General features: G+C 50.0%; 2 protein-coding genes across 3 annotated transcripts in view; one reads left to right on the top strand and one right to left on the bottom strand.

Annotated features, from left to right (window-relative positions):
• The window catches only part of SCRN1 (secernin 1), a 65,391-nt gene extending 57,458 nt beyond the window's left edge, over positions 1–7,933 (top strand). For both annotated transcript variants that reach the window (XM_043589176.1, XM_043589178.1), the window contains 2 exons: positions 1,074–1,254; positions 3,820–7,933. In XM_043589176.1, coding sequence (XP_043445111.1) covers positions 1,074–1,254; positions 3,820–3,978 — 340 coding nt within the window. In that variant the 3' untranslated portion in view covers positions 3,979–7,933. The remainder of the gene's footprint in view (positions 1–1,073; positions 1,255–3,819) is intronic.
• Positions 7,934–11,545: 3,612 nt separating this feature from the next.
• Positions 11,546–26,266, bottom strand: part of WIPF3 (WAS/WASL interacting protein family member 3) — a 28,588-nt gene continuing 13,867 nt past the window's right edge. The window contains 2 exon segments of the mRNA XM_043589544.1: positions 11,546–13,802; positions 15,831–15,907. Coding sequence (XP_043445479.1) covers positions 13,779–13,802; positions 15,831–15,907 — 101 coding nt within the window. The 3' untranslated portion in view covers positions 11,546–13,778.

The raw sequence follows: 26,266 nt of genomic DNA, 5'->3' as shown, positions 1-26,266 counted from the left end.
TCTTTCCCGTGACCTCCTCAGGGAACTAACCTAAGAGGTTACGTCTCATGACAGATCTCCCCCGCTATCCGCAAGTTCTTTTTCTGCCACGCCCCTTTTACGAAAGACGTGCGTTAGTACAGTACCTGTTTTCACTAACCGAAAGAAATCCCAAGAGGCTTCTCGCTCTTATGAAATGGTAACTGCTTCTTTGCTCTATACCATGTTGGCTTACGAGAAGTTTCATAGAACATTCTACCTCCAGAGAGCGGGCGTGGGGCGGTGGGGGGGGGGGGGCGCTTCAGATGGGGGAAGAGCCCGTCCTGTTGTCCCTGTAGCCCTGCTCCTCAGACTTGGTCTATCGCCAATCCCCCGGGGACCTTGTTGACACGCACATCCTGATTCAGCAGGATGGGGGCGGGGGCCTGAGGGTGATGCCGAAGCCCCGGGTCCAAGGACACAATTCGGGGAGCCAGGGCCCCCGGTTCCCCGTTCTTTTCAGACCGTGGCGCACCTGAACGTGTTTGTGTGGCACACTGGCAGGGCTTCCCTGGCCGCCTCGAGCCCCGCCACCTCAGGGCTGAAGGAGTCAATATCCCAGCTCACTGCTAACCCACTCGAAGCATGGTGGCCAGGGCACCGGCGTAGAGGGGAGAAAATAACCCGGATCCGACCCGTACACCTGGGGGTGTGTTTGTAGTCCCCTCTCTCCTATTCTTATTGCAGGTGCTGCCCCAGGGTAGAGAAAGGCAGACGCCTTTCCGTCTAGATGGATGGCCCGTTGCACCCTTTTCTCCAAACGCCATGTGTCTGTTCGCCTTACTTTGTACAGCCGAAAGGGGCCTCCCAAACGTTCTTCCAGGAACAAAGCAAGTCTGTTTTGATGTCTCCTTGCTGCTCATAGAAGAACTTGCAGCTGGCAAATGACAGCTTTACTAAAATATTTACTAAAATACGCAGTTGTGTCTGTCTCGGCCCCCACCCACCAGCCGCCGGGAGCTGGCTCAGGAAGCATTGGCCTAACGAAAGGACAGCCTCTGGTGTCCTCACGCCTCAAGCTCAGTTGGGCTGAAGCTCCTCTCCTTTCTCTCCAGGTCCATATTCAAGCCCTTCATCTTTGTGGATGATGTGAAACTTGTCCCCAAAGCACAATCTCCCTGTTTTGGGGACGACGACCCTGCCAAAAAGGAGCCTCGGTTCCAGGAGAAGCCAGATCGCCGGCACGAGCTCTACAAGGCCCACCAGTGGGCACGCGCTGTCATCGAGAGCGACCAGGTGAGCCTATGGGTGGGCTGGCGGAGGGGGGCGCGGTCTGCGCTCGAGGAGGCAGGAAGGCGTTAATCCCACACATCGTTTCCCTCCTCGCCAGTACGCCTCCTTCCAGAAACCCGGGGACCCGAGGCCTTCCGAGAAGGCTGCTGTTCACTTTTCCGGCCAGTCCCCTGAAACCTAACGAAATGAAGCCTCCACGTCTAATGTTGTCCTAGAACTCCGTGGGCTGGGAATAACCCTCTTTCATTTACTGTTTCCTTGGGGATGTTCCCTGGGAATAATAGATGTGTGCAGTTCTGGTGGGGGTGACTGCTTTTCTGCTGTCTAAAAGTCTTTGTGTACTTCTGGGGGTAAAACGTTGGTACGAGATGGCAAAACCTTAAAGATGCAATCATGTGTTGTTTAAAAAAAAAAAAGTAATCCTTCAAAAAAGTTCTGTAGGCGGGGGGGAGGGGCGGTGCACAGTAGTGTAAATGTCCTTATGCCACTGACCTCGTACACCTAAAAGTGGCTGCAATGGCAAACGTTGTGTTATGTGTATTTTACTATAATTTTAAAAGAGTTTTTCAAACAAGATTCTCAAAGTCCTAGTTTTTTAAATTGAATTCAATTTTTATCTGAGAGAGAGAGTGTGTACACGAGCAGGGGAGAGGGAGAAAGAGAGAGACAACCTCACGCAGGCTCCACACTCAGCTTGGAGCCCTCCACAGGACTTGATCCCACGACCCTGGGATCATGAGCCAAAATCAAGAGTCGGACGCTCAACCGACTGAGCCACCCAGACGCCCGAGATTCCTAGATTTAAAAAAAAGTTATTCTCCAAGGTGCAGCTCACCCGCCCCTCCCCGCAAAGCTTTGGCAAATAAAGTTACAAGACATCAATTCAAACGAGACCTACACCCAATATATGCCCACAGCAGCCACTAGTGACGGGTTGCGTATAAAATCCAAGACTCTGTTTTGCTGAAGGAGGGGAAGGAACGTGGCGGTTAGACGCCCATCTGCTTCCCAAGCATGTATTTGCCAACTTGCAACGAGTCTAGTTTGTCCTGAAGAAAGGGACACCTTGTAGGGAAATTGGCGTTTGCATTTGCGTGGACCGGGTGAGCTTTTTTTCTTGTGCTTGGCATGGTGGACTATATAAAAAGCATAGAAAGAAGGGCGACATCAGCAGTAAACCCAAGGGATTTCAGAAAGCATCTCAGAGAAGGGCAGCCTCACCATCCATAGGCTCTGCACTTCCGTGCCACAGAAATGTCCATTTTTTTTTTCAACGTTTATTTATTTTGGGGACAGAGAGAGACAGAGCATGAACGGGGGAGGGGCAGAGAGAGAGGGAGACACAGAATCGGAAACAGGCTCCAGGCTCCGAGCCGTCAGCCCAGAGCCCGACGCGACGCAGGGCTCGAACTCACGGACCGCGAGATCGTGACCTGGCTGGAGTCGGACGCTTAACCGACTGCGCCACCCAGGCGCCCCAGAAATGTCCATTTTGACATGTCAGAGTCACCTGGTGTTTTCATCTCTGTCTTCCCTGCCGGATGTTTCCTTGGAACCATGAGTGCTTCCGCTCCACTGCACTGACTTTTGTCTGGGGCTGTCTATTGAGGTTCCCAGCAGTGCCTGTCTTCCAGGTGGATGACAGTAAGCCCGGAGTGAAAATGCCACTCGGTGCGTCGTTTCGGGGCTCTCTGGCAACTAGAAGGCGGAGGTCGAGAGGGGCGTGTGTTTGAGCCCTTCTGCACAAAATGCCACGGAGATGAGACGGACGAGGGTGGGTGGGCTCTGACATTGAGACATGGCCGTTGCTTTGAGTCAAGGCCGTGTTAGGAAGTCGGGGACGGCTGCTGACGGCGGCTTCTCCATTCTGGGACTAACTGGGCAAATGGAAGCTTTTCACTGTCACACGCTCTGAGCGAGTGGAAGAAGCAATCTCAGCGGCTCAGAAGAAAGTACGTCGGGCGATGGACGCGGCACGTGTTTATTCACTGATCGTCCATTCAGCAAACATTTACGGGGGTGCCTCCTGTGTCCCAGGCGTTGAAGCCTGGTGATGAGCCCAGTTCTCACTCCCAGGAGATCGTGGTCCAGTGGGGGACACGGGCAAGGAGACAGACCCTTACAGGACAGGAAGAGAACAACCACGGCAGAAGTAAAGGCATGGACAGTGAGCCCAGAGGAAAGGTTCAAAGAGGCCCGGAGATGGGTGCGTGTTGACCAAGTGCCGAGGAAGGGCACGGTGGAGTATCATGGGTTGGAAGAATGCAATTAATTCAGTTTGGCTAAAGAGAAAGGGAGACTTTGGGGGGCCTGGCGGGAGGTGAGGCAAGCAAGAGCCTCGTACTCAGGTTACAAAAGGCCTTTCCTGAATGTCACTCAAGAGTCTGGATTTTATCCGAAAGGCAGTGAGGAGGTAGGTATGCCAAGCAGAGCAGTACCATAACCGCACTGGCATTCTAGAATGATCCCTGCGGCAGCCCTGGGGAAACAGATCGAATGGGGTGGGTAGGCCCCTGAGAGGCTTTCTTGTCCATCGTAGTGACTCTCGCTGTTCCCGCCCTTCCTCAGGAGCAAGGTCGCAAGCTGAGGAAGACCATGCTGGAACTAGAGAAGCAAGGCCTGGAAGCCATGGAAGAAATTCTGACCAGCTCTGACCCTCTGGACCCCACTGAAGTGGGGGATCTTTTCTATGACTGTGTTGACACTGAGATTAAGTTCTTTAAGTGAAGTAAGCATTCCCTCTCCCCTTCTTATTTAAACGTTCCCACCTTACTAAATTACCAGCAAAACAAACCACTCTCCTGTTTGAGTAAAACGAAAAAGGTCAGACGTGTGAAAGTCACACTCTTGTGTTCTGCCCTCAATCCCAGCAACGTCCCCTTCTTCCACAACGTAGCTCCCCCTTTGCAGTGTAACGTGTATCCATTTGCCTGTCTTTCGATTGTGTGGCTCCTTGTGGATTTTCAGCTGCTATCGTTGTATTTCAGTGACCGTGGACACACTAGCCTTCTCACGGAGGACGAGCGTTCGTCAGGCCTTCACAGGGGGCTCCACAGGGCTGAGTGTGCCAGAAAAGCAAAATCTATTGAAGTCTGAGTCATTCTTTCAGTAATGGTTCCTTTCAGGGTACCGAAGGGCCCGGGGCTTTTGTGTGTGGACTTGAGGGGGAAGCTTCCCGGCCTCCCCTTCACACGAGTGCAAGCCCGTCGTGCAGAACGCCTGCAGATGTGTCTGCTGAAGGACACAACCAATGGGAAGGAACAAAGGGGGCTCCTCTCTAGTCGCAGCTCATCCTGATTCTCGTGGTTCTAAGGGGTCTGTCCTCTGTCTGCTGCGCTTGTGCGCAGTGGACCCACAGACGGCTCCTGAGCACGGGAGAGCTGGTTAGCGGAGTTAGCTAGCACTGCCCGTGTTGGGAGATTCCGAGGCAGCCACGCGCGTGGCCTCCCCACATCCCCACGTGGCTCTCCCCAAAGGCCCGAGGCTCTCGCCGCACAGCAGCACGCCCACCCCTTGGCCTTGCGTAGAAACGATTTCGGGCCTGGTTATGGCCATCTACTCCGGGATTAATTAAATGGCCCTGTGGCATGGTTCTCCCCCCCCCCCCCCCCCGCCCCCAAAGCTGCGTATCTCTCCAGCTAATGAGGGAGAGAAAAGGAGAGACCGTTGGCCGTTCAGATGCTAGTTAAAGTAGCTGGAATCCGAGCAGCGACTACATTATCTCAGCGGAGACTTTAATTAAACTGATTTGTTTCCAGTGTCGCGTTCACACGAAGTATTTGACTTACCACCAGAGCACAGAAGAGCATGTGAGGAAGACCAGATGGGCCGGGCATCGGGGAGACAGAGGGCAAGGAGGTGGCAGATGGAGGCAGAAGCAGGTCGCCGCAGGGTAGCGATCCAACCCCCAGCCTTCCTGCCCGGCTTGTTATGTCCCGCAAGGCTATGTACGATGCACCTGGCTCTCCCTGGCCCTCCCTTCATTCCTCGTGCCCCGTGTCCTGGTAGCTGCCCTCACGGCGAAGGCAGCCGCGGTGGGCAAGGGTAGGGGGGGGCTCCCCTCCAGCTAGCGAAACTCTCACCCACTCCGGAGATGGACAGGGGGCAGAGATGACGAAGGGACGTATATGCGGGTCAGCAGCTCCTGGAAGAAGGGCAGCCCCACTATTCCAGCCCCACCCCCACCGCTGGGGCCCCGTCGTGCTCCGTCACTGGTAGGAATTTGCAAGTGGAAATACTGGGAGTGTCAGTAATCTTCGAAGTGACCTTGGGTTCGGGATTCTGCACCGACAGCGGTGCACGACAGGCAATAAGGGCCGGAGGGGACGTGGGTCTCACACACAGATGCAGGGTCACGGGTTTTATCGGGACACAGCTGGTTTCTCTACCAGCTCCCCTCCAAGGGTGTAGGTATAAAGGCACCACGAGCTTTTGGTCCAGCAGTTTTGTGAGTTCTGTACGTAAAATCACAGACGACAAGCGGTGGGAGATGGGAGGGACGTTTGAGAGCTGACAGGGTCAACACAGCCATTCGTGGCGGCTCGTAGCTGCCGTGACCCAATCAGGGCTTTCACGGGTGACGAACTCAGGGTCTTCTGGTAGATGGAGCAGCCGTTCTCAGAGCATCTGTCTACAGGTGCTAAGTTGGGGGAGGAGAGGTTTGGAGGTGATGTTTTCGGTGCCTCACCCCGCCCAAGTCCACCTGCTAGGTGGTTATTTAAAACAAGGGGATGTGTTAAGCCACCCTAAGATTTCACCAGGTGGTTTCACCTCTACCTATTATAGAAACATTTCATCGGACCTGACGTGCCTGAGATACCCAAGGTGATTTCGGGTTTACCAAAAGAAGTCTGGTGAGAATAGATTACACAGGGGTCTGCTTTCATTATTATGGGCCAAACATTATTGTGGGCCAGCCAGTCTATGCGATTTCCTAACCACCATGAAGTGGGAAATACAATGGCTACTTCTCTTAGGGGATGCTGACCTTTGTCCAGCGTCTCAAAGAAGGGCCAACCCTAAATGAGAACTGTCTGGGCTAATGGTGTACATCACAATTGTGGTGCCCCAGTCTTGGGCCACCATGGGCCATGGCAGCCCTCCATGGCTAGGCCGGGCAAGAAGTTCAACGGGGGCTGGGACGCTTCTGTCAGGCACAGAGGGGGTCTATGTACAGTCAAACCCCCAATAATAGCGTGGGTGAATTCTTTGTGCATTTGGGTGGTGTGGAGAAAGACGAGAAGAGAGTAGAGAATCTGTTGATGTGGCTGGACTCCCTTCTAGTGACTTCTTTCTCCTTACGTCCACTGCTTGAAATTCGCTCTTGGATTTTGAACAGGCTGTTGGGGGAAGGTATGTTTCTTTTTAAATTCTCCAAACAGACCCCGCTTTTGAAAAATGCTTATCATTACATGGATGAATTCTTGACCAGGGATTGCTTTTCTAAAGGCAAAATGGAGAAAATGAATATTCAAGAGGAACTAAGAAAACAATGGTTAAAGGTCAGTGTGTAAATAGCTTCCTGAAAGAACCATTCGTGTGTCCATTAAGACTTGGACGGGGGAGGTGTGCGTGCTTTGTGCAGCAAGAAGACATGGCCGTAAAGGATGGCATTTCTCCCCCAGTCCCATGCCCCGTAACCAACCATAAGCCGCTTAGTCTTGTCTAGTAGATGGCATTGCCGTAGATGAAGACAGCCCTCATCCTCTAAGGGAGCAGAGGCTCCAGTAAAAGTAAATTAGCGAAGCAGAGGTAGTAGTACTCTTCTTTCTTGGAGGTGGTTTGGAACTTTCAGTAGAATAAGCATATACTTGAAATTCTGGTGATTCTTTAGTGCCCAATAACATAAGACACAGTGTTCTTATTAGACGGTCTTCCTTACAAGCTAACAGAGCAGGTGTGTGCCTAGTAGATACTAGCAGTGAAGTTCCTTCACTATTGGGTGAATTGCTAGGTATAAAAAAAAAAAGAATTGCCAACCAGGCAAACTACTTTGCTCCCTAACTTATGTCATCCCGCACTGGTACAGGTGTCACACAGCTCTGGCCGGCCCCAGCAGGGAAGCCGGGTGGGACCAATGTGTCTGCTATGAAACCACTCACTGCATCCTTGACTAAAGAACTGCATCCTTGACTGAAGAACAGTCAAGTCATTTGTCGGGGAGGTCTTCAGCTGAGCTCGCAGGTTTAGGCAGGAAGCACACGGAGGAAGGAGGGAGGGGGGGAGCCCCCCTGGCTGGCCGTTCCCGTACGGAGGGGGTGGGGTGGCAGGTCACGTGCATCTGCTGTCCCAGCACCACCCTGTGCCTCCCTGTGGCTGTGGCGTTTCATTCTGCACGGTCCCAAGCCCCAGCTCTCCTCCTACGGTTTGTGCCAAACGTGCCGTATCTGACCGACTCCCAACATTCCGAGATGTCACCTGCAGATTTCTCATGGGAATGCATTACGTATGTGTTTGCAATCGTGCTGTGAGAAGTTCCATGTGTGAGCTGGGAAATGCTACTGGCAGGGAATACTGACAAAGAAAATCTTTCTGTTTCCTGCAGTGGGAACCGACCGTGTAGTCTTAACAGCCTTTTGTACAAATATCGACAAACCAGATAACTTCCCTATCCAGTGCTTGCCCTTGGAATTGTCTCTAAATACATCAAGCATACAATAAAAAAAAAAAATACTGAAATTAATGTCCTTGTGTTTCATGAATAAATGTGGGCATCGGTCACAAAAGAGAACATGTATGAAGGGGGATGTGTTTTTCTGACCGGACTCGTCATCAAACCCAGTCAGCTCAGTGTTTCCAACACGGTGTACCGTTTGGTGAGTAACTTCACTCTCTGCAGATAAGCACAAAAGCACAACCTGTCGGGTTGGCTACCATCAAAAAGCAGAAAATAAGCGTCGGTGAGGATGCGCAGACATCGGAACCCTGTATGGTACTGGTGGCCGTAAAAAATGGTGCGACCACTGTGGAAAGCAGTATGGCAGTTCCTCAAAGAATCGGAAAAATGGGATTAGCATATAACCAAGCAATTCTGCTTCTGGGCATATGCCCCAAAGAACTGAAAGCCAGGTCTGAGGTACGCTTCTGCCCGTGTTCACAGCAGCAACATTACGCCCAGTGGCCACGGTGTGGAAGCAATGTGAGTATCCATTGAGATTATTCTGAGTGAAACAAGCCAGTGTCAAAAAGGCGAATATTGGGGCGCCTGGGTGGCTCAGTCGGTTGAGCGGCCGACTTCGGCTCAGGTCACGATCTCACGGTCTGTGAGTTTGAGCCCTGCGTCGGGCTCTGGGCTGATGGCTCAGAGCCTGGAGCCTGCTTCCAATTCAGTGTCTCCCTCTCTCTCTGCCCCTCCCCCATTCATGCTCTGTCTCTCTCTGTCTCAAAAATAAATAAACGTTAAAAAAAAAAAAAGGCAAATATCGTATGATTCCACTTACATGAGGTCCCAAGAGCAGTTAACTCACAGAGCCAGGAAGTAGAATTGGCGGCTGCCAGGGGCTGGGGGGGGGGGGGGGGGTGCGGAATGAGGATTGTTTTCTGAGAGGTAGAGTGTTTTAGTTTAATTTAGTTTAGTTTTTTTTTTTAAGGTTATTTATTTATTTTGAGAGACAATACGAACAGGGGAGGGGCAGAGAGAGAGGGAGAGAGAGAATCCCAAGCTCTGTCAGTGCCGAGCCCGCTGCAGGGCACGGTCTCACGAACCGTGAGATCATGACCTGAGCTGAGATCAAAAGCTGGATGCTTAACCGACTGAGCCCCCCCCCCCCCCCCCCCCCCCCCCCCCCCCCCCCCCCGCCAGGCATCCCTGAGCTGTGCACTTAAACATGGTTATGGCGGTAAGTTTCCCCGACGCATATTTTACCACAATTCAACAAAACCACACTAGAAACGGGAGTCGAGCTCGTTAGAACGGCTGCCGCCTTCTGTGCCGAGCATCTTCGAGGCTAAAGCCAGAGCAGCCCCGAAAGAGGAAACGATGCCACGTAAGAGAAAGGCCAGCTCTCTCCACTCTTGCGACCTAGAAATGCCAGGTTGCTGCCATGATTTGGTCTCCACCGTGACAGGCAAAAAGCAACTGAGTGTCTTGTTTGTGAAAATAGGACTTAGTCACAGTCACAAGGTGACCTGTGTCAAGGTCAGAGTAGATGACTGCCTCATTGATACGACAAGGGACTGCTGGCTCTTTAACCTGTACCTCCAACTCTCGTCTTCCCCACAAACGCGACATTGTCCTGCAAAGCTCCGAGGTGACAGAGCACGTATTAGTTTGCTACGGCTGCTGTAACAAAGCCACCACGAACCGGGTGGCTTAAACAACGGAAGTTTATTGTCCCACAGTTCTGGAGGTGAGACACCCAAAACCCGGGTGTCGGTGAGGGTGGGGTTCCCTCGGAGGGCTGTGAGGGGGAATCTGTCCTATGCCTCCGCCCTGGCTTCTGGGGGTTTGCTGGGGGACATTTGGCATTTCTTGGCCTGCAGCATCTCCCCAGTCTCCGTCTTCGTCTTCACACAGCGTTCTCCCAGTGTATGTGTCTGTGTCCACGTTGCTGTTATTACAAGGACACCGGTCATACTGGATTAGGGCCCGCCCTGCTTCGGTACCCCCTTATCTTCAGTAGCTACATCTGCTACCCGATTCCCCCATCAATACCAGAGATGATGGAGCGAGGACTCCTCCATATGGATTTCTAGAAGACATCATTCAACCTATAACAGAACAGGTTGATGAAGGACGCCCAAAACACTGGGACGCGGCGTAAGAATTCAGATCTTGCTTCTGGAGTCCACAGCCCTTCCTATGAAGCTGCTTCCCTCACTCACCCTTCTAGGTACCACCTTTCCCACCCTGAAGTCTATCAGAGGTGCCTAAAACGACAGCTTCTTCACCTCTGCAGCCCATGGCTTTGAAGTTCATCATCCCCTTCGTCAAGTCTCTTCGGCCACCGCTTTCCTTCTCTACTCAACGCTGGCCCTTTGGGTCATTAAAGGGCTTATCTCTACCTCTACTAATAAGAGGGCCGATAAAACCAGTCAGGTCCTTCACTAATTCGGATGCAAAGTGTGTGTAGCAGCTAGCTTTGAAATTCGCTTCTAGATGAGATTTATTCCGGGAACGCCTAGGAATTCTAACGACTGCGCTCTCCTTGTTATCCAACGGCAGAGCCAAGGGAGCGTGGTCTTTGAGCTTCTTCGCTACCATCTAAGCCGAAGGGCTGGGGTGTGGGTAGCCAGGGACGGCTCTGTTTGTGACTCGGCAATGTAATGAGCCCACTGCTTGTACCCTAGAGCTGGGCTGTGCCGGTACCTGGGTCTCTTGGGACCCAGGGGTTAAGGGCTTGTCTAGGTCTAACGTCACTTCACCACTGTATGCTTAGGTACCTATTTGTGGCCGCATTTTACAGGTGAGGAAACTAAGGCGCAGACTGGTCACATAACTTACATCCTCCAACTCGTCACGGGCAAAACAGAGATTCAGCTCTCTGTCTGGCCCCCAGCCAGCTTACCTAGCAGGTGAACCGCATCTCCTCTGTGCCACAGGCCCCCTGAAAACACCACAGGGCACATCAAGGTGACACTGCCTCGTAAAGATTCTGCGAGGGGTTTGTGAGGTTGGGGGGCAGGCACTAAGTGCACTTAAGAGCCAAAGTGGTTTCGTTTTGACACGAGTCAGAGGAATTCCATAGGCAACGGTCTCTGCCCACTTTACATTAATAAAACAGTACAGTGTTACCGATTTTTTAGGGCAATGTGCTTGAAGGGCGCCTCGTGGCTCAGTCAATGAAGCGTCCCGGCTCTTGATTTCGGCTCAGGTCACCATCTCACGGTTCGTGAGATCGATCGAGCCCTGCGTTGGGCTCTGTGCTGTCAGCTCAGAGCCTGCTTGTCATTTTCTCTCTCTCTCTCTCTGCCGCTCCCCTGCTCATGCTTGCTCTCTCTACTTCAAAATAAATAAATAAATACATAAGCAGTGTTTGTTTGTTTTTTTTTTTAAAGGGAAAATACATTTGAGAAAGATTTTCCCTTGGTTGCTTTTCCCAAATACCCATCCGTGCCACTGAGCCACAAAAGCTAGGAAAACACCATGTCGTAGGTTAGTGAAAAGCGTCAGCTCAGAACAGAAAGGCCCCATTTCGGACACAACATGTTGCAGCAGGTGTTGGTTCCCGTGTGAGTATCTCCCGTTCCCTGTCATTCTTAGAATAGAAGCCCTTCTAACCCTTAAAAATGGTTGGCCTAGATTGGCACTGGTGTCCCTCGACGGGGTTTAATAACAAGGACACGAGCAGAAGCATTTCCACTTATTAAAGTTTATTAGGTACAAAGAAAGGAGTCTGCGGAGGGCACATCAATAAATACAAAATACGTATGAAACACGGGGTGGGGGTGGGGCACAGGCGACAGTGTTAGCGAGACGCTTGAGAGCAGTGAGGGTGCCGTGATTCGTTGCCTCTGCAAAAGTTGACGGTCAAGGGGCTTAACCTGTCCTGCCAGAGGCAGGCACCACGTGAGTTCGAAGGGTGTGAAATTCAGTGATAGGTCTCGAGGAGAGGTGTGATGCCAGATTCCTGAGATTTCTCCCTAATTGCAATTTTTGGTTTCTGCTCCTCCCTTCCCTGTGTCCTCGATGGCTTTATTTTTCATTTCTGTCCCAGTGGCGTGGAACATGAGTGTATAAACACCTCCTCAGGGCAGGCAGTCTACTCTGAGGGTGGAATTGTCTTTGGCCTTCTTAATCGTGATCATTAAAACCCTTGTAATTGTTTTACGCCACCGGGAGGGAGACGGAGGGCATGCCATTATAATAAAGACATTCTGACCTTTTGGAAAGCTTCCGGAGCCAGTAAAACAAATCGGCGATGCCCAGAGCCAGTGACCTGCAAAAGCTGCTTTTCCATTGATTTAGCAGTTACGGTTTGGCATGATTGATTCCCCAGAGAAGGGCACTTGACCTTGCTCAGTTGTAGGACGCCATCTTACACTTTACTCTGGACAACAGCTGAGTGTATGCACTCACGTCTGCCCAAACCCTCCTAACCGGAAACCTCTTTTGGATGGCTTGGTCTGGGCACGCTGTCCTTCAGGTCTGAGCACCTGAGTGGGTTGTTCTAGAGGACATTAATTTTTCCACTGCTCTGCCCGCCCTCTCCCTCTCGATTTCCTTTCATCTCCACCCGTTTTGAGCACAGACCCCGGGGTCGGTCTGTTTCCTTCTATGTTCTGTCCTTCTTCTGGGATAGCTTCCCCTCCAAGGACAGGGGGCATTTGGGGGTCAGGTGCAAGCAAAAACACACTTCTGTTCTCTTCCCAGCTCAAGAAAAAGGGTGCGAGAACAGCAGTCAGACAGAGCCCGTCCAGACCAGTTCCATATTCGGGGGCCTCTGTACTTCCACCCTTCTCCCCCACAGAGGGGGGGATTTGCTCTCAGACCAGTCAGGTCCTCTTGACCTCAGAAGGGAGCTGAAGAAGGGAAGGGAAGCCTGGCGGGTGCTTCCAGGGTCCCTAAGGGCGGGGGTGAGGCACCAGGTATGTGAGGCAGATATTTGCTAACATGCTTCGGTCTATACTTTCTCGTGTCATATTTTCCGTGGAAATCCTGCTCCCGGGGCGAAAGATAAAAAACAAAAACATCTCTGAGATAGACTTTGTAACTGACCATAATAAGGAGTCACGTATGTTTCCAACTTGCAGATAAAAATGCCCAAATCTCATAAATCTCGCCTTACCCTGGCTGCCAGGACTGGGGCTAGGGGCTTCGTGGGACAGGAGGAATGGGAACGGGGGTGGGGAGGGGCAGTGTAAACGGTAAAGAGCACTGGCTACTTGTAGGGTCATTCAGTTACAAAAGGGCCCTGTGGTTGGCATTGGAGGGGCCACGCCCACTCTTGCCTTAATTTTGCGTTATATTTACATTAGGCAGAAAAAAAAAAAAATCCCTGTACTGCAAAAACGGAAGCGAGATGTGGCATCTCGTTCACTGGAGGCTGTGTGGCATTGTCTGGGTGTGGGGCTACCCTACTCTCTCTGAGCTGCATCATTTATAAGGCATTATTTGGTTTGATTTTGCGGTTTGTACGATGAGGATATAGAATCATGCCGATAAGAAGCTGTCATGGATACTGCGACTTCGGGACTACTTGCAAACTAAGGAATCTTCTAGAAACGGTTCAGAATCTAGGAAGGGCCAGCCTGCACGCATATTTACAGTCATGGAATGGACACCACGGGGTGGGGGACAGGGCTCTGTCTGTACCGACAGATGGATGACAAGATGCGTCTCAAAAAAACTGGAGAAACATAATGTGTGTGTGTGTGTGTGTGTTTAAATTACTCAAAAGTCGACTACCATACTGACTTAAAGCCTGTGCAAACTACGTATTTACAATAAATAACTGCTCCACTCTGAGCTTGTGTGTCAACTGAATTACAACTCGAGTGTGGTGAGGACAGACACGTTGTCCTGGGGATGCCCATCTGGCAGTATGGAACCCCAGGTGGCTCACAGGACACGGGCTTCATCTGCCTTCTCACCGGAGGGTCTTTAGAGATAACTGCGGAAAGACAAGAACATTACCAGGTGGACCGAGAAGACGCCTCACACACAAACAACCCACCCTGGGACTGGGCACCAAAGCCTTTCTGCATCCACGTAAGGCTGCCAGGGCCTGATGCATCATACGCAAGGGGCTGATTTTTACCAAGGGGGTTGTGGGTGGACGCGGGATGAAATGGGACATGTAATTGATGGCAAACGAAGGCTTAATGCCATCTTGTAGACATTTATGGGACCAAACACCAGTACCTGACAGAAACTCAAGAAAAGCCAGGAACTTCTGGGAGATCCCAACACAAGGCAATGGGAAAGAGAGAGGGCCCCAGGCCTTCAGATTTCCAGCTCAGGTCTCCCACCCTCGAATGGATCGCTGGGGCCTCCTAGCTGGAAAAGAAGAGTGCCCCCTGGGACAGTTTGCTTTGTCTACAACCCTGTGATCCCTCCGGGTGATAGCTTTTTGTCTCACTGAAGTGAAAAGGAATTCACACGGTGTCCAGCTAGACGTAAAAGATCATCTTGACTACGGGATGCCCAAGAGAGACTTCCCAATCCATCCTGGACTAGACTTTCATGGGCTCTGGTGAGTTAAGTGTGTGCCTGCCATGAGGCCAGAGACCGGACGCTGCACCATGGTTAATCATTCTGGCTGTGCCTGAGGGTGAGGATAACTCCTATCCTGGTGATTCGAACACACCAGGAAAAGCAGAGAGGTATAGCGGGAGGAGCACCGCACAAGGAGTCAGAAGTCTGGGCATGTGACCTCGGGAAAGTTCCTTAGCCCCTTGGGGCTCAGTTTCCTTGTCTGAAAAAAAAAATGTCATTAAAGCCATCTCTCCAGCTTACATCAGAAGGTACCTAAAAGGATCAAAGGAGATCACATATGCAAGCGATCTGAAAAAATGTAAAGAACTGTATAATGTGGGGGCTATTATTTTGATTATTACTATATTTTTTCTGACCACAAGAGTAATGTAGTCTCTGCAGAAACTTCAGAAATTGCAGAAATGCGCTAGGAAGAAAAGTAAAAAATCAACTCTCATCTCCCAGGGTGCCTGCCTGTTAATTCTGTGCCTATTCCCTCTGTCTTTTGTCCTATGCATATACACTTCTCCCTTCACTGCAACCACACACCCAGTTTTGAGCCTGTGATCATTTGAGTGGTTATCACAATTCTTAGACGAGCCGTGGTTGGCTAGAAAAGGGGGTGCTCGTCCTCCTGCAAGGAAATCATCCCGGCATCCAGGACCTCCTTCCCCTTCTCACGTCCCTTGCCATGCTGTCCCATGTGGCTGCAGAAGGGGCCAGTTTAACAGGAGGCCACCCTCTTCGCCACACAGAACTGTGAAACAGGAGGAGGCCAAGGCAGGACTAAATGCTTGTTTGCAAAGTGATAAAGGGCCTTTAAGGATGAGAGCCTGTTGTGGGCAGTGAGAGATGTCACTTCCGCCCAGGGGCAGGAGATAGTCTGTCCAAGCTGCCTTGTGTGAGAAGGAGGGCGTTTTGTCAAAGACTCTCTTATCCCACAAGAACCTGTCTGGTTCTCTTCCCAGCTTTCCTCCAGCCACCAGGACTTGAACTGTGACTCAATTTGGCCAAAAGAAGCTATTTTGTCAATGGGAGAAAAACCCCGATGGGTGTGCTAAGATACCCTGCATTCTATGGACAATACAGAATCTGAATTCAATTGGATACATGTCATAGGGTTTTGTCTCCAGGCTTCTCAAGCCATTGGAACCAGGGAAGAATGAACTGGGGGGGGTGAATGGGGGCACTGTTGCAGAATGACTCGCAGGGGGTTCTGGGTTGTCAACCTTGCTTCTGGATGTGATGGGGATTCCCCCTTTCACTCTTCAGAGCTTGAAACTGTAAGCGTTTCATTCTAGCTGCAAACAAAGGTTGCACCAAATGGTCTTCCCTGAGGAAAAAAGAGTCTGTGCAAAGATGTAAAGTTTCAAGGAGAAAGCACACGCTCAGCATTTCTGGGGGCTCCCGGTTTTTACATTCAGAGACCCGAGGGACGCGTTACCTGAGAATTCCTGCCTTTGATGTCATCCGAGCTCTGCCCTGCCGCCTCGGCATGGAGCCAGGGACCAGGTGTCCGGCCTGAAAGAAGAACCATCTCACCGTCTCTTGGCCCGGGGACCGCCACGCACTACACGGAGAAAACGCAGACTACACGGGCGCTTAGAGCAACAGCAAAGGAATCAAGGGTAACACGAGCCCGTCAACCTGAAACCTTTGGGCTCCTGGCCCTAGACTGCGTTTCCACCCACTGCTTCCATGTCACAGACCGGATGCCCAGGCATCTCGACCAGTCTGCTGGAAGGAGAACCGGTTATGAAGGCCTGTCGTCTAAACGCACGCGAGTGCTTCTTAGCTCCAAACGAGCCACCCCCTCCAGACTCGCTCATTTGTCCAGTAGCCCAAATGTGCCAAGCACCGTGCTGGGGTTGGTAAAAAAAAAAAAAAAAAAAAAAGGAGTAAAAGGTAAGTATATGCTGAATAAATCAGGCTCCATTCCGTGAGGATCCAACTCGTTCTCTAAAATACACTTTGTTTAATCGCTTCTCGGCCTTTTGGCGAAGATCAAGTGTAAGATACACTTTGTTTAAATATTACACGAGTTACACATAAATATATTCTCATTAAAGGTTCAAAGGACATAGGGAAATAGGAAATAAAAACGCAAAACAACCTCAAGGGCGTCTTTGCCTGCCCTCCTTCTCATCCCATTTTCTATCCTGAAGTCACCACTATTTAACGCTTGGTGTTTATCCCGCTAGATTTTTTTTTGGCATTGACTTACATATATGTGTGTACGTGCATATATATGGGTTGGTTTTAAATCCACATTCCCAGGCCTTCCGGGACTTTTCCTGTGAGTCACGTGTTCCAAATGGTGTCCCTGATGCCTCTTTGCTGCATGAAGTACTAGGCTTTTCTGTCCTGCCTCTGTCACAGACTCCGAATTAAACAGGCATTGTCCCTCCAAACAATCCAGGCTGCTGTGCTTACTTACAAAGCAACTGAAAAGCAGAACTACTCATCACAGATCATTTATGGCAGTGAAATACTGATAACACCCTGTGTTCAACAAAACTATTTAGGAAATCCAGGGTTCACAATTTCGGACAGGGTATGAAGTAGCCATTTGAATGTTTACAAAGGCCCAAGTAATTTGGGGTGATGTTTGAAACTTAGGAGAAAAAAAGCAGGCTAGAAATTGTTTAAATAGGATGACCGGAACTATTTTAAAAATGGAAATAATATATTGATTCCTCCTGGAGGTACTATTTTTTTTTTGAATCTCTTGGGGGCGCCTGGGTGGCGCAGTCGGTTAAGCGTCCGACTTCAGCCAGGTCACGATCTCGTGGTCCGGGAGTTCGAGCCCTGCGTCAGGCTCTGGGCTGATGGCTCGGAGCCTGGAGCCAGTTTCCGATTCTGTGTCTCCCTCTCTCTCTGCCCCTCCCCCGTTCATGCTCTGCCTCTCTCTGTCCCAAAAATAAATAAACGTTGAAAAAAAAAAAAAACTTTAAAGTTTTCTACAATGAACATGTAAGTCATCTTAAGAATCTGTTAAGATACAGGTTTTTTGGGGGGCGCCCGGGTGGTTCAGTCGGTTAAGTGTCCAACTCTTGGTTTTGGCTCAGGTCATGATCTCACGGTTCGTAAGTTTGAGCCCCACGTCGGGCTCCTGCGCTGACAGTACAGGGCCTGCTTGGGGTTCTCTCTCCCTCTCTCTCTGCCCCACCCCCGCTCATGCTCTGTCTCAAAAATAAACAAACATTAAAAAGATTTTTTAAAAAATTAAAAAAAAAAAAAAAAGAACTAGTTTATATCCCTACCTGATCCCATGCGTCTAGGGCCCTGAGAGCAGCCTGAGTGACCACTGCTGAGGCCTCCTAGCAAAGAGATGGCCCCCAAGTTACTGACAAAGCTTTGTTTATTTCATAGACCAAGCCAGCCTGTGCCTTTTTGCAGGCATAGAGATACTTTCTTTGTCTTTTTTTTTGGGGGGGGGGGATGGTGGTTCCTGGTTTATTGTATACTAAAGGATAAAGATGAACAGTGAAATGAAGAGGTATGTATATAGGGTGAGGTCAGGAAGGGCCCAGGGAGCAAGAGTTTCTGTCTTCGTGGAGTTGGGTGCATCATGGATGCACCATTTTCCAAACACACAGATGTGTTCACCAACCTAGACGCTCTCCGAAGCCCCTACGTTTGGGATTTTTATTGCTGGCTTCACCTTGCAGGTGGACGTGATCGTTCATTAACACAACCTCCAGTCCCTCTCCCCTTCCAGGAAGAAGGGGGTTGGGGCTCAAAGTTCCAAGCTTCTAATGATGGCTTCATCTTTCTGACGACCCACCCCCACCCAGGATCCCACCAGGCATTGCCTCATTAGAACAAAACAGGTTCCTATCACCCAGGATATTCCAAGGGATTCAGAAGCTCTGTGTCAGGAACCGGGGTCAAAGACCAAATATTTGAACAAAAGGTGCTGGTAGTATTCTTATCCCTCAGGAAATGACAAGGGTTCTAGGAGCTTTGTGCCGGAAACTGAGGGCACAGGTGAAATATACATTTTCTATTATTTCACAAAATACAATTCAATCCATCACATTCTCCTTTCGAGAGCGGGCTCCCGGAGCTGTATTTATGCCAGTATAGCTGGGGAGGCCCAGGAAAGTCACATTTTTCAGGAAGGATGCCTTCGGCACAGAAATACTTTCACGCCAGAGGGGGGGGGGGGGATCATTCTGTAGCCAACAGGAGGCTGGACTCTGCAAGACCTGGAGAAGGGCCAGGGAGGATTTACAGACGGGGCTGGCCGTTCAAGCTGGGTCTCTCTGAGAGCCTTCCAGAACTCCGGCCAGCCTTGCAGCGACTCAGCATGCTGAGGGGGGTGGGTTAGCACAAGGGTGGACTCTTAGGAGAAGCACAACTAACTGGCAGCCTGGGGCCAGGACGGGCTCTCCAAGCTGAGGTCCACGTGGCACCAGGGGGAGAGGTAGGAAGGTGTGCAGAACACCGGACACGGAGCAGAGACCTCGGTGCGAGCCCCAGCTGTGACCAGGAGCAGGGCACTCGATTTCTGCCCGGGCTTCATCAGCTGTACGTGAAGGAGTTGGTCTGAATGACCTCAAAGGGCCCTTTCGTTCCGATGCTGGAGGCCTCTCACAGTCTCCAACCAAAGCAAATGACAGGTTTTGCTGGAAATGACAATTCTAGCATTTGCCAGATTTAAACCTTAGAAAGTGCATATCTGGCCTTTCCTCTCCTTCCCCGCCATGACGTCATGGTTGAGGTTGGTGTGAACCCCGCCACTCCTTCCTGGACCACATCCGCTTGTACAGAACTTAGTGGGGTCACCCTGTGTACCGTGGGGCCACACTTCCCCTCCACAGGTGCTCAGGCCAGGGACCGGCCAATCAGATTCTCTCCCCCAATAACCTGGAGTTCTTTTTTAAGTTTATTTATTTATGTATTATTTAAAAAAAAATTTTTTTTTAATGTTTTTATTTCTTTTTCAGACAGAGAGAGACAAAGCGTGAGCAGGGGAGGACCAGAGAGAGGGGGAGACACAGAATTGGAAGCAGGCTCCAGGCTCCGAGCCGTCAGCCCAGAGCCCGACGCGGGGCTCGAACTCACAGACTGTGAAATCGTGACCTGAGCTGAAGTCAGACGCCCAACCGACTGAGCCACCCAGGCGCCCCTATTTATTTTGAAAGAAAGAGAGAGTACACGAGTGCAGGAGGGGCAGAGAGAGAGAGAGAGGGAGAGAGAGAATCCCAAGCAGGCTCTGCGTTGACAGTGCAGATCCTGTGGGGCTCCAACTCAAGAACTGTGAGATCAGGACCAGAGCGAAACTGAGAGTCAGACACTCAACCGACTGAGCCACCCAAGCGTCCCTCCCAATAAACTGGAATTTTAAAATTAGCATTAATGCTCAAAAAGTAGTATTTGTTACAGGAAACTTGGACAAAACAGTGAGGCATAAGGACAATAAACACCACCCAGCATTCTACCTCTGAGTGCTAACCACTCTCAACACTCAGTGTATATGCTTCTGGCCCCTTCTCTCTTCTGTTGATTTGGTCAACAACTTATTCTCCCTCTCCATATAGATTCACAAAATGATTTCTGTTTAAAAAAAAATTTTTTTTTAATGTTTATTCATTTTTTTTTGAGAGACAGAGAGAGTGAGCAGGGGAGGGCAGAGAGAGAGAGAGACACACACACACAGAATCTGAAACAGGCTCCAGGCTCTGAGCTGTCAGCACAGAGCCCAATGTGGGGCTGGAACCCACGAACATGAGATCATGACCTGAGCCAAAGTTGGACCCTTAACCGACTGAGCCACCCAGGAGCCCCCACAAAATCATTTCTTAATTGAAGAAGATGATAAAGCAGAAGGAACAAAAGTGACAGGGCAGGGAGGGCTATCAAATAAAGAGTGGTCGGGGAAGAAGTGTCTGATAAAGCGCCATTAGATCAAAGACCCAAAGGAGGCAGGGAGGAAGTCTCATGGATATCAGGGGAAAGCGTCCCGCAGAAAGAACAGCAAGTACAAAGAACCCAGAGCCCAGAGGTGAGAGTGCGCTTGGAGTTTTCTACAAGCTCCAAGTTGTCTGTGCTGTTGGAGCTAAAGGAGGTTTTGTGGGGAGTGCGGCTGGTTGGGTGGGCACTTCATGTAGGTCTGATGAGCCAGGTGGGAATTTCTAATGGATATAGAACGAGACAGGAATTCAGTGGAGGATTTGAAGCAGATGGTGGCCTGACTAGACTTGGGCTCTAGACAAATCATGGGGCCTGCCGTATGGGGCAGGGAAGCCTGTTGGTAGGTCGCCTGCAGTCTCCAGATGAGAAATGACAGTGGTTTCGGCCGGGCTGAGGCGGAAGACGAGGCGACAGAGATCAGGTCGAAGATATACTTCAGAGGAGGAGCCCCAAGATTTTTCTGGTAAGTTGGATGTGGAGCAGAAGAGAAAGAAAGAAGCCAGAGAGGACTCCAAAGTATTTGGGGTGCCAAAAAATGGGGAGGCAGCAAGCACAAAGTGGAAGGAGGGAAGAAAGCAAGGGATGCCAGAAAATCTAAGTGAAGATGTGCTTCAGAAGGAGGGTGTGACGGACTGCGGCTAATACATCTGACCACTGGCTTTGGTGACATGGAGGTCCCCTGGAGGCCTTGCTAAGGTCTCTTTCCATGGGGTAGGGGTGGGGGAAAATGCCTGAAAGGGCAGAAGAGGAGGAAGAAGGCATGGCACTGTCTGTGAGCGGAGAAATAGCCCAACGACCAGAGTAGGCCAAGGGAGACGCTTTATAGGCACGATAACACCTTTGCCGGTTCAGAGGAATGAAGGAATAATCTAGAAGGACAGGAGTAGTAACAGAGTGGGATGTTGGAAGATAGCTTATGAACGAGTGAGGTCAACAGTGATGATCAGGCACAGCTAAGATTAAGCCCAGGGCAGACTCCTCACCGCCCTGCGGCCCTCCGCAAAGGCAGTAATAGATGCTCAGCTTCTGGCAGTGTCTACGGATTCTCTCAGTCTTGGGACATCTAATCCTTTGATTTCATGACATGAACCACCCAGTACTGTTAGGGCAGCACTTGGTGGACAAGTTTCTTTGCTAATGGAAATCGTGGTGGCTAGTTTTGCCATAAATGTAAAGTAACTCTTTTACGTATTATTCTTTAAAATTTTTTTAATGTTTATTTTTGAGAGAGAGAGATATCATGAGCAGGGGAGGGGTAGAGAGAGAGGGAGACACAGAACCCGAAGCAGGCTCCAGTCTCTGAGCTGTCAGCACAGAGCCCAACGTGGGTTCAAACTCACGAACTGTGTAATCATGACCCGAGCCAAAGTTGGGCACTCAACCGACCGAGCCACCCGGGCACCCCAGTAACTCTTTTAAAATAGGAACTGGATCATAACAAGGTACCACTTCACGACTGTTAGGATGGCTACTATCAAAAAAATGAATAAATAAGTAGAACAAAACACAACCCAGAAAATTACAAGCATTAGCGAGGACGTGCTGGAGCCCTTGTGTGCTGTTGATGGGCATGTAAGATGGAAATCAATATGGTGGTTCCTCAGAAAATTAAAAAATAGAGTTACCACATGATCCAGCAATTCTGGGCATATACACAAAAGAATTGAAAGCAGGGACACAAAGAGGTATTTGTATATCCATGTTGACAGCAGCGTTATTCACAATAGCCAAAGGTGGAATCCACCCAAGTGTCCATGGATGGATGAATGGGTGAACACATGCCATACGTACATACAATGGGATATTATTCAACCTTAGAAAGGCAGGGAATTCCGACAGATGGTACAAAGTGAATAACCTTGAGGACATGGTGCTAAATGAAAGAAGCCAGTCTCAAAAAGTCAAATATTAGAGGATGCCCCTTATATGAGGATGCCCCTTATATGAGGAACCGAGAGTAGTCCGATTTTAATGGGTTTACTGGGTACGAAGCTTCAGTTTTGCAGGATGGAAGGAGGTCTGGAGATGGGTTGCACAACAATGTGAACATACTTAACGCTGTCGAAATGTACACTCAGAAGTGGTTAAGATGGAAAATTTCATGTTTTGTATTTTCAAACCATGAAAGTTAAAAAAAAAAAAAGGAGTTGAGATGTAAGCAAATTTCTTTTCTTTTCTTTTTTTTTAACGTTTATTTATTTTTGAGACAGAGAGAGACAGAGCATGAACGGGGGAGGGGCAGAGAGAGAGGGAGACACAGAAACTGAAACAGGCTCCAGGCTCTGAGCCGTCAGCCCAGAGCCCGACGCGGGGCCCGAACTCGTGGACCGTGAGATCGTGACCTGAGCCGAAGTCGGACGCTTAACCGACTGAGCCACCCAGGCGCCCCGAGATGTAAGCAAATTTCTAACCAGCCACTTTCCCACTGACATGACTGCTGGGAACACCAGACTGAAATGTTGGGTTAGGTGTCTGCCTCTCCTCCCTTTCTCCATCAGAACGTGAATTTCTTGAGGGCGTGGCGGGGGATCATTTATCTGAATCTCTCTAGTGGGTAAGGGCCTCAGTAGGTATTGATCGATATAATGATAACTTCACTCTTTCTATCAACACTATGTTAATAAGCATTTGTGACCTATGCAATTTTCCCCAGAGATCCCTCCTGATGGCTTATTTTTTCTTACTTTCCTCTTATTGCACGAAAATGCACATAACGTAAAATTTGCCACTGATGGCCTTTCGTACCTTCACGATGTTGTGCAACCGTCACCTCTGTCTAGATTCAGGACGGATTCATCATCCCCAAAGCAAACCCATACCCATGAGCAGTCATTCCCCGTTCTTCATACCCCCAGCCCTTGGCAACTGCTAAATCTACGTTCTGTCTCTAAGGGTCTGCCTGTCTTGGGTGTGTCACACAAATGGAATCATACAGTATGTGGCCTTTTGTGTCTGGATTCTTTCCCTCATCATGACGTGTTCAAGGTTCATCCGGGTTGTGGAATCTATGGCACCTCATTTCCTTTTAGTGTCGAATAGCATTCCACTGTATGGCTATATACTTTCTTTGTCCATGCATCAGCTGATGGACATTGGGATGTTTCTCTCTTTTGGCTATTGCGAATAGTGCTGCTGTGAATGTGTGTAGGAGGTCTTGTCTGAACCCAGATCTTTTCACTGTATACCCAGGAATGGAGTTGCTGGGTCCTATGGTAATTACATGATTAGCTTATCGAGGAACCTAATGCATTAAAGACATTTTTTAGTGTTTATTTTATTTATTTTGAGAGAGAGAGAGAGAGAGAAGGAGAGACAGAGAGAGAATGCAAGCAGGGGAGGGGCAGAGAGAGAGAGAGAGAGAGAGAGGAAGAGAGAGCATCCCAGGCAGGCTCCATGCTGTCAGCGGGGAGCCCAGTGTGGGGCTCGAACTCACAAACCACGAGATCGTGACCTGAGCCGCAACCAAGAGTCAGACGCTTAACTGACTGAACCACCCAGGGGCCCGCTAATGCATTTTGAGAACATTAAAAAATTAGGTAAAATCACCCTGTCAAAGGAAGAAAACAGCTAACACCTTGCAGGGCGGAGACAGTGAAGAGAACAGGTAGAAAAGCTAAGCATCAGGGGATCTGTGGGCTGTGTGTGTGTCAGGAGCAGAGAGAGAAAGCGAGCAAGCGGGAGGAGACAAAGCCAGAATTGCTACAAAAGAGTGTGAAACAGAACCAACACCGTCCCCCAGACATGAAGAACGCGAATCTCGGGGAACCAGGTCAATGGGGAGAAGAAAGAAAGCTGTAAGGAGAGATGTAACCAGACAGGCATGAACTGTATCAGACTCACACTGATAGAATTAACAAGGTTCTACCCTACCGCTCACAGGGATGGCAGGAACATGCTAATTTAATTGTGCTAGGAAGCCACGGGAGTATTTTATGCCCGTCAATGCCTCATCAACCTAAAACCATATTTTATTTTTGAAACTGCAAATACCCTCTCTGGTCTGTGGGATGTCAGTTCGCTTTCTTCCTCGTTTCCTCTTTTTTTTTTAACTGCATCTTCCTGAGCCTCAGATTATCTTTTTGTGCGTGGGCACTGATTTGACCCTCTCTCTGAGATGAGAGGAACGCAGTGCAGACTGCCAGCTGTGTCCTCCTGCGGTGGCTTCTCTTCCATTCTCAGGGAGGAGACTGGGCACCCTGGGCTCAAAGTACGGCTAACGTTAGAACTTGCTGAGTCTGAAGGTCAAAGGACTGCACAGCACGCTACTGAGAAAGGCCGCACAAAAGAAGGAGATTTCGAAGAATCTGCTTTTCTGGAACAATTTAGTGCAGCGATCAGCGAAGCATGGCCGGCAGACCAAATCCAGCCAGCACCTGTTTTTGTTAATAAAGTTTTATTGGGAGACAGCCGTGCCCATCCATTTGTGTGTGGTCCGTGGCTCTTTTCAGGTCAAAATAGTAGGACCGAGTCGTGACCAAGAACGTGTGGCCTGCAGAGCCTCAAATATGTCGTTTCTGGCCCTTTAGAGAAAATGTTTGCTGACCTCTGGTTTAGGGTAGGGGCCACGTGTCACATTCAAGTGTTACAGTCCGGGTATAACAAAGAACGGTGGGATTTGGGGCAGGAAGGTGGCAGGTGAGCAAACTCTTGCTTAGGGAAAGGAAATGAGCCTTGTACTGACTTCATCTTTGGCCCTCCATTCTGTCCTGCTCTTCTCTTCCTCCTCTTTAAGTTCACAGCAGTAGACTTTACATATTATTTAAAAAGCACACAAGGCGGGGCGCCTGGGTGGCGCAGTCGGTTAAGCGTCCGACTTCAGCCAGGTAATGATCTCGCGGTCTGGGAGTTCGAGCCCCGCGTCAGGCTCTGGGCTGATGGCTCGGAGCCTGGAGCCTGTTTCCGATTCTATGTCTCCCTCTCTCTCTGCCCCTCCCCCGTTCATGCTCTGCCTCTCTCTGTCCCCCCAAAAAATAAATAAACGTTGAAAAAAAAATTAAAAAAAAAAAAAGCACACAAGGCCACTTCTGTCTAAATGTGCAATCCCACAGGCCAGCAGAAAAAGAGCTGCCCAGGCTGATTCCAAGGGCACAGGGCACCTGTGACCTGAGCAGGGCACAGGCTCGAGCTCCCTGGTCTGCCTGCAGGAAGGTGAACGCTGGAGAAGAGCCTTTGCCAAAAGTTCCTCTGAAGGAAGAGGTCAAAGAGCCCAGTTCACGGTCTCTTTGGGCTAACCCAGGACACTGACGGTTTTCCATGCTAGTCTACAGATGTCTGGGATTGGGGGCCTCACCCATGCTGTGGGGTGGGAAACATACGACCCTTACCCCATGTTGCCGTCTCTGTCCCCTCTTACCAGCTCCTGCCCAATCGGATTGGCTCAGCACTGGACCAGGTCTGGCTCCTATTAACTGACAGGCAGCATCACTGTGTGGTTCAACAACCCATCTTGCTTTTCTTGGCTTCCTGTTTTCCTAAAGTACTTGCCTCCCTGCCCTTTTGGCCCTGAGGGGCAGGCCAGACTCTTTCTCTTCCACTCTTCAGACTAAACAGGTAAGCAGAGTGCAGGCTTCTCCTTGGAGGCTGTCCACACGATGAAATTGGGAGAAGGCAGTTTCTCCCCAGGCTGAGATTTTTCAGCCTTGGCTGGACATTGGAATCACCTGGCAACTTTCAAAAATATGGACACCTGGATCCCACCCTGCATATTTTGATTTAGTTGGTGTGGGTGCAGTCTGGCCGTTGGGATTTTTAAAAGCTCTCTGGGTTGTTCTAATGTGTATTCAAGGTTGAGAATCATTGACCTAAGGACATTCCCCATTTCACAGTCTGCTAGAGTTCTGAATTGGGGTTTTTCAGAATCTTCTCTAGTTATTAATACAAAGCTCCTGTGTCCCACTTTGCTGTTGTCTCGGGGTGTTCAGCTCCCTTGTCAAAAGCCCTAAGGCGGGGAGGGACAAGTGG

The sequence above is a fragment of the Prionailurus bengalensis genome, chromosome A2 (assembly GCF_016509475.1).
Source record: "Prionailurus bengalensis isolate Pbe53 chromosome A2, Fcat_Pben_1.1_paternal_pri, whole genome shotgun sequence".
NCBI lineage: Eukaryota > Metazoa > Chordata > Mammalia > Carnivora > Felidae > Prionailurus > Prionailurus bengalensis.
The sequence above is the reverse complement of the archived record's forward strand: the minus strand, read 5'-3'. Positions and strand labels throughout refer to the sequence as shown.